Here is a 7,645-nt window from a genome sequence, read left to right on the forward strand (position 1 = left end):
CGGAGGCCCCCAGGCTTGGCTGTCCCGGAGGGTGTGACGGCCACGCCTGCACAGCCAGGTGCCCCCTCCAGCCCAGGCGGCGCCACTTTGCCACCCGAGCCCACTGGGATCCAGAGACAAGGATGTGACTGGGGACTTGGCACCAGGGGCACCCAAGTCTGATGCCCAGAGGCTGACCGATGCCCACTAACCATCCCAGCAGAAGTGACGAGAAACAGCTTGCAGAGGGACTGTCCCAGCCCCTCAGGTTCCCTCGCGGCGCCTCGTGAAGATAGCCATTTGCCGCACTGGGGGCCGGAGGGAGGGGGCACTGCAGGCAGGACAGCAGAGGGTGGGGGCAAGGAAACACCACCAGCAGAAGGGCACAAACTTTATTAGCTTCTCTACGAGCCAGGCTGGACAGACAGCTCCTCTCCCAGACGGTGACCACCCACCCCCCGCCAGCTCCCTGGAGCCATCCCCGCAGCGGGATGGACCCCGGGGGAGAGGAAGGCAGTGTTCTGCACCCCACTGAGGGCGTGGGGCAGGGAAGAAAAAAATCAGAAGCAAACACTTTGCAAGGTTTTGTTTGTTAGTTAGACAGCAGGTACGAGGAGAGGGGTTCCCGGGCGGGGCTCCCGCCCATGTTCCGCTCGGCCGCGTGGAGAGAGCCGTGCTGGCGCCGGTGGTCGAGAGGACCAGCCGGACGAGATCAGCCGGAACGCACTGATTTCGAGGCTTTATGTTCATTTTGCCCTTGGCCCCTTCTCGATCGGCTTCCCAATGTCCTTCCCCCGGAGCTTCAGGCCTGAAAGAGCCATGGGCCGCCACTGACCACTGCAGCTCCCACCCTGGACTTGAAGGCACAGGGCAGCTCCTCAGCCTCCGAACCCACTGTCCCTGGGGCACCGGCTCCCGTCCTCTGGAGGGGGCGGGGAGCACCGTCCCGGCCCTGGGCTCTCACCCACCCCAGGACTAGTTCTCACGTCTGCTTCTAAAGAGCATTGCCTGCCCCTCCTCGAGGGGAAAGGACAGCCCCTCCCAGGACTAGGCTTCTGCTCTGAGCTATGCTGCTGCCAATGCTGGGTGGGCAGCACGGGGGGTGGGGAGACGTGAAGGGGGGCGCCCAGAGACAGCATGCTCCTGGGAATGTTTTTCAGGCTCTGGAGGATTCCGGGGCCCTCGGGGCCTTCCTGCAGCCTCCTCACCAACTGCAGCCAGGAGGGGCGGCCACCCTGCGCCTGGCCAGGCAGTGAAGGCCAGCAGGACACTTACCAATGGCTCTCTCGATCTTGCCCAGAACCTGGTTGTTGGGAATGGCCCGGCCACTCTCGTAGTCCGCAATGACTTGCGGCTTCTCGTTGATTTTCTAGAGAGAATGTGTGTTTGTCCATCAGCTCCAGGCGGTGGTGGGAGACGGACACAGCCAGGGGAGGGCCTCAGGCTCCGCACAGCTGTGTGCGGGCCCAGGGCCAGAGCAGATGCAGCTCGGCAAGTCCCAGCTGACTCGTGCGGCCCCTCAGAGGTCTCGGGGCTCCCGGGGCCCGCGCCCGCCCGCCCAGCTGCGGCTGGGGGCCGCGCACTCACTGTGGCCAGGTCCTTCTGCGTCAGCCCCTTGCTCTGCCGGCCCTGCTGGATGACCTTGCCGACCTCCAGGGTGACCCGGTCATGGTGCAGCTCCTCGGTCTCCCGGTCGAGCTTGGCCGTGTTCTTGGTGATCGAATGCTGCTTGTTCTGGCCGGCGGCCCCTGGACCGTGCAAGGCAAGAGCAAAGGAGAAGGTCTGCAACAATCCCACAGGTGAGCTGGTTCGGAACGGAACCTGGCCCCACAGGCGCCCTGAGCCTAGAAGACAGGCTCGGCCAGGCCACCCAAAGTGGGGACACCCTCACAGATCTAGGAGCCCTGAGCCCAGGACTTCCTCCCAGCGACAGGAAGTGGGTGGGAGGACCCCTCCTGATTCATGCCAACCACCGCTGCTCCAACAGGACCCTCACAGACCCCAGCTCTACAGCCACCCTAACGACCAGGGAACCTAGACACTCCCTGGTCCCACAAGTGGACATATGAGTACCTACATTTCTTCGAAGTCTCCACATCTTCTCCTCGTCTCTGAGCTGCTAAGATGGCCTAGAAAATTAGAAAGTGTTTTTTGGTCAAAATTAGCTTTCCGGTACCTGGCCAACCCCAGTTTAGGCTGCTGCTGCTAAGCCGCTTCAGTCGTGTCCGACTCTGTGCGACTCCATAGACGGCAGCCCACCAGGCTCCCCTATCCCTGGGATTCTCCAGGCAAGAACACTGGAGTGGGTTGCCACTTCCCTCTTCAATGCATGAAAGTGAAAAATGAAAGTGAAGTCGCTCAGTCATGTCTGACTCTTAGCGACCCCATGGACTGCAGCCTCCCAGGCTCCTCCGTCCATGGGATTCTCCAGGCAAGAGTGCTGGAGCGGGTGCCACTGCCTTCGCAGTTTAGGCTGCTGTCAGCCAACTAACAATGCCTCATGCTTCTCGAGCCCCGACAGTCAGGCTCTGAACTCACGCCCTGAGGCGCCCTCCTACGTGCCTGGTACCTGATGTTTTTTCAAGGACCGACAAGCAAATGCTGGGTTTAAGCCAAAGCTTGTCATACAAATCCCTCTATGTCCAACTGTCCAGGCAAGTCTCAATAAACTTCTACTAGAGAAAACAGAAACAGCTCATGACTCTGCTGTTGAAAAAGACAGGCAAGTGAGTCCTTTTAGAAACCCACACTTGAAACAGACTTCTCTACGAGACTCTCCTGCAAAAGCCAGAAAGAACGTTTGGCCTTCCTCAGCCAAACTGGCTCCTAATAAGATACAGCGCATCGCACAAGGCCTGTGGCCCTCGCCCCAAACGCTGGCAGAGGCAGCACTACCCCTTGATCCACAGTGTAGAAAACGAATGTAGCATATTTCTTAAAGTTTCTGACACCTTAGAGACACGGCTGTGGGGCATTCTAAGTGTGACATGTTCACAAACGTTTTCTAAAGCTGTTCACGTGATTCCTAGCTTGTGGCTATTAAGGTTCCTTTGGAAAAAAAAAAAGAGAGAGAGAGTGAACTTGGTTTTGACCAACTATAAAGTCCTGGGCAGGTCGATGAATGCTAGTCAGCAGGGCCAAAGCCAGTCGTGGCCCAGACCTGGCACTGCGTGTCTAAGGCCGGCCCAAGGCTGCTGAGAGTAGAAACGAGCAGGGCTGGAGACTGACCTGCCCGTCCCAGCTTCCCTTGCAGCGACTCACAGGGGGAACCCTATGGATTCCCAGAGAACCGTCTGCCCCAAGTGCCCCTCAGGGCGTGCAGGCTACTCTGGCAAGATGGGGACACCAGGGTCACCAGCACGCTGTCCTAGGCCACTCAGCCCAGGGCCAGGGACTCCCTTCGGCCGGCAGTGGGCTCCGCGGGCGGCCTTGGACTGGCCGGACACCGGGCAGCCGGCGGACGGGGGAAGAACTCGCCGGGGCGGTGGTGCCCGCCAACCCTGCCCGCGTCCGATCGCTTCCCAGGGCCCGCCACTGACCGTCCTCGCTGACAGCCTCGGCCCGCTCTCCTCCTCCACCCGGGTCCCGCAGTGCCTGTCCCGCGGGCCCTTGTCACTGCCCGAAGCCGCCTCGACGCCCCCGGCCCGCCCCGGGGCCCCTCTCCGCGCCCACCCGGTGCCCGATCCGGCGCCGGGCCCACTGCCCGCCCCCGGCCGCCCTTGGGTCCCGAGGCCCGCGCCGCGCCCGCACCTGCTTGGACTTGGCCTGGGCGGCCGTGGGGCCCTTTTTGCGCAGCACCGTCACCGTGTCCCAGTCGCTCTCAGCCATGGCGGGGCGGGCAGGGAAGGCGGTCCGTCCGGCGGCTCCGCGGCAGCTGCTCGAGACCCGGCGACGCGACGTCCCCTCGTCGCTGGGCCGCTTCCGGCGCCCGCTGCGGGCCCGCCCCTCCTCCCATTGGCCGGCGACTCGGGGGGCGGGTACTTCCCTCGGCTCGGAGCCAATCCGCGCCCGGCTCGTCTAAGAAAGCCCCCGCTGTGCGCGACGTGGGGCGGGAGACGGCGCGGCCCTGACGCGTGGCCGCTGGGGGGCGCTGCAGGGGGCCGGGGGAGCCGGGGGAGGCTGAGGCGGGGCCGCGGGCCGCTGGGGCCGCTGCGGGGCGCAGGGGCCGCGGGGCGGAGGCGAGAGGAGGAGGGGTGGGGCGAAGGGGAGCCCGGCTCGGGAAGGCGGTGCAGGGTGGGCCCCGAAACCAGGTGGGGGCCGGGACGAAAGGAGGCGTACTGGCCGGGGAAGGAGAAACGCGAGTGGGGGGAGGTCTGTGCGAGAAGCGGGGAGGGGGCGGAGGGGGCGCAGGCGGCGGGAAGGAGGGAGACGAGCCAACGCCTGACTTCCTGCGCCCGCTCGGCGGGACGCGGCCTGGGCCCTCGCGGGCAAGGTGTGCGCGCGAACTTGATGCAGGGGAAAGGTGGCCTCGTCGATTCCTCTGTCGTTGATGTTCGTTTCTGTTTCCTGGCTTTTTTGGTCACCTTGCACGCCCACTGAAGTTCTGTTTCTCGGGGGTTATTATCAAGCGATACAAAGATGGTGGGGCCGGGGTGGATGCAGCTTAGGTGGGGCCTGAAGCAAATACATTTTGTGGGACGACGCAAGGAAATGTGTAAAATTATAAAGACAAAATTAGTTATACAATATGTTTTTGTGTAACGTATATTTTGGATAATGTATACATAATTTTACAGTATAATATGAATGTATACATAATGTAGTGAATGCTATTTTACGATAACTAATAGTTATTTTATGGTAATCTTGGATCATGAGAAAATAAGTCAAAAATTGACAAATGCCACAAGCATCACAAAATTCAGAAAAATAGCCTTGGTGTGAGTTAATGAATGCATCTTTAACGCTTTTGCTTGCATTTTTGGCTGCATTCTCATTGAATGCCACATCATGACTTTGCAGAATTGTTTTCTGGAAAGAACAGTTCAGACGTTTCTTTAACCTGTTAGATCAAAGTTAATGTTGACCTTGGTTTGGGTAGCACTCCTGGCTTTGCATAGACGTGCTCTGTTTGCAGCATTCCTGTAGGTTTATGCTCCACAACAGAGGAATTCTAATACGCGTGTAGACACCACTGTGGCAGACCACAGGCAGTTGGAGAGCATGGGAGGAACTCACTTTCATGGGGAAAAGGGGCAGTCAGGGGGCACTGGGGGTCCAGTGGAGGCTTCCCATTGGCTGGACTGCTGAAATCTCGGACAGACTGAGCTGTGCGTGGGGTGGGGGGCCAACGGAAGTCTCCTTCCTCCCGTCTGATGGTGAGTAGAGGCGCCTCCCCAGTGGGAGATGTAGACAGAGATCTCTTCCTGTTTAGAGTAACTGATGCACCTGGTGGAGGTGAGCGCTTCCCCCAGCCTGAAGCCTCCTGCAGGTGTGGTTTCTGTAATTAATTCCACGTTTCCCCCTTTCATGAAGATCTTTTGTCAAAGTATCAGTGATCAAGAGTTGGGATCTCGGGACTTCCCTGATCATCCAGTGCCTAAGAGTCCGAGTTACCAGTACAAAGTGCCCGGGTTGGGTCTCTGGTGAGGGAAGTAGATCCCACATGCCTCAACTAAGACCCAGCACAGCCGAAGAAATTAACTTATAAAAAGATGAGAGGACCTCCCTGGTGCTCCAGTGGCTAAGACTCCATTCTCCTAATGCAGGGAGCTCGGGTTCCATCCCTGGTCAGGGAACTGGATCCCACGCGCCACAGCTAAGAGTTCTCATGGTGCAACTAACTCTCAGTGTAGTCAAATCAAGAAATATTAAAAAATAAAAAGAAGAGGATCTCTGTATAGTGGTGTTTTCTCCCTCAGTGCCAAGGACCTTCGCTGGTTGTCACGTCCCTCCCATGTTGGTCGTGGTCGAGTCACTCAGCTGTGTCTGACTTTCACAATGCTATGGACGTCACCTGCCAGGCTCCTCTGTCCATGGGGTTTTCCAGGCAAGAATACTGGAGTGGGTTGCCATTTCCTTCTCCAGGGGAATTTCCCAACCCAGGGATTGAACCCGGATCTCCTGTATTTCAGGCAGCCTCCTGCATTACAGGTGGGTTCTTTACCAACTGAGTCACCAAGGAAGCCCCACATCACTTCCCATTTTGGAGGAAAAGTAAACAAATGAGGCAGACGGCATCTGAGTGAGGAAGAGCACAGTGGGGAGAGCTCTCAGCGCTCCTTTTACAAGTCCATGCTTAGCCAAGGCTATGAGCACTAGGAATTATCTCCAAGTGCTAAGCTAGCATCATCGTATCGAAAGTGAAAGTCACTCAGTTGTGTCCGACTCTTTGCGACCCCATGGACTGTCTGTGGAATTCTCCAGGCCAGAATACTGGAGTGGGTAGCCTTTCCCTTCTCCAGCAGATCTTCCCAACCCAGGAATCAGACCGTGGTCTCCTGCATCGCAGGCGAATTCTTCACCAACGGAGCCGCCAGGGAAGCCACTGTCTTATTAGAAGTGCCGTTGTTTATAAAGTTTCAACAAACAATAGATGCAGAACTTGAGTATATTGAGCAGAATTAAAAACCACGTAATAGGGACACCCTTGGTGGCACAGTGGATAAGAATCTGCCTGCCAGTGCGGGGGACACGGGTTCAATCCCTGGTCTGGGAAGATTCCACGTGCCGCAGAGCAACTAAAGCCCATGCACCGCAACTGCTCAGCCCGGGTGCTGCAGCTCCTGAAGCCCTCGGGCCTGTGCTCGGCAGCGAGAGGAGCCACTGCACGGAGAAGCCCGGGCACAACAACCGAGAGCAGCCCTGCTCACGGCAGCTAGAGAAACCCCGCGCTCAGCAGCAGAGACCCAGCAGCACCACACAGAGATGAAGTATTTTTTAAAGAAGCATACAATAAGCCCAACTTGCAAGACGGTTCCAAATCAGGAGCCCAGAACTGCAGGAACCCAGCCAAATAAACGAAAAAGACAGCTGGTTATCAGGTGACGGTGCTATGGCCAACGTGTCCGCTCTTTAATTTTCTGTCATTGGGTCTCTACTTCCCCAGAGGCCTTTAACCATCGAAGGAAGAGGCGTTTGCTATTGCAGACACCTGCTCGCTCAGCAAGCAGGTGGTCACAGGTTCACTGGCGCTCACTCCCATCCATGGGAGGAAGGGTCTTCCTACAGAGGCAAAGCCAGAAACTCTTAATGCCTCCTGCAAAGTTCTCACTTAAGGCCGTTACAGAGGTTTAATGGGACCGATCCATGTGAGGCTTCTCTTCCATTATGCGGGGAGAACAGGACAGTGAATGTAGCAGGGCACACTGTCCTGTCTTCTCCAACCATCACGATAGGAGGCTGCCCGAGCATTGCAGCCTTTCCCCAAACTTCCGCATGTAAAGGCGCACGCAGGGGACATGTGTACATAAAGCTCCCACACGGGTGATGGAACCTGTGAATTCCTTCACTAGCTCAGAGGCACTGACGTTACTCAGCCAAGTTTCAAACAGGTTGTCACTGTCCACTTTAATAATTATGTTATCAGCAAAAGAGAGACTATGTGGAAAAGCCAAGGAGTTGCAATTCAGGGTGTTAGAAGTGTGACCGACCATAGGCAAATCCAGAGAACAACATGGAGGGGAACTTGCTTTTATAGGGAAAGGGGGAGCTGGCAGGGGCTGTG

At 57.6% G+C, this 7,645-nt stretch overlaps 1 protein-coding gene across 1 annotated transcript; it reads right to left on the minus strand.

Annotated features, from left to right (window-relative positions):
• Window positions 1-355: 355 nt before the first annotated feature.
• On the minus strand, window positions 356-3,931 carry EDF1 (endothelial differentiation related factor 1). Its single transcript, XM_055539243.1, has 5 exons — window positions 3,730-3,931; window positions 2,057-2,108; window positions 1,567-1,727; window positions 1,255-1,348; window positions 356-787 (listed from the first exon to the last, which is right to left on the minus strand). The coding sequence occupies exons 1-5, from the start codon at window positions 3,805-3,807 to the stop codon at window positions 726-728; spliced, it is 447 nt and encodes a 148-aa protein (XP_055395218.1). The 5' UTR covers window positions 3,808-3,931; the 3' UTR covers window positions 356-725.
• Between the last annotated feature and the right edge of the window lie 3,714 nt (window positions 3,932-7,645).

This window comes from Bubalus kerabau, chromosome 11 (genome assembly GCF_029407905.1).
Source record: "Bubalus kerabau isolate K-KA32 ecotype Philippines breed swamp buffalo chromosome 11, PCC_UOA_SB_1v2, whole genome shotgun sequence".
In the NCBI taxonomy this organism is placed as follows: domain Eukaryota; kingdom Metazoa; phylum Chordata; class Mammalia; order Artiodactyla; family Bovidae; genus Bubalus; species Bubalus kerabau.

Excerpts from the sequence above, each read along its gene's own strand:
- EDF1 (XM_055539243.1), bottom strand. The coding sequence starts at position 3,807 with ATGGCTGAGAGCGACTGGGACACGGTGACGGTGCTGCGCAAAAAGGGC. Across the intron at positions 1,349-1,566 it reads CGCAGAAGGACCTGGCCACA|AAAATCAACGAGAAGCCGCA; the intron begins GTGAGTGCGCGG and ends CATTCTCTCTAG. Across the intron at positions 788-1,254 it reads CAAGATCGAGAGAGCCATTG|GCCTGAAGCTCCGGGGGAAG; the intron begins GTAAGTGTCCTG and ends TGGCTCTTTCAG.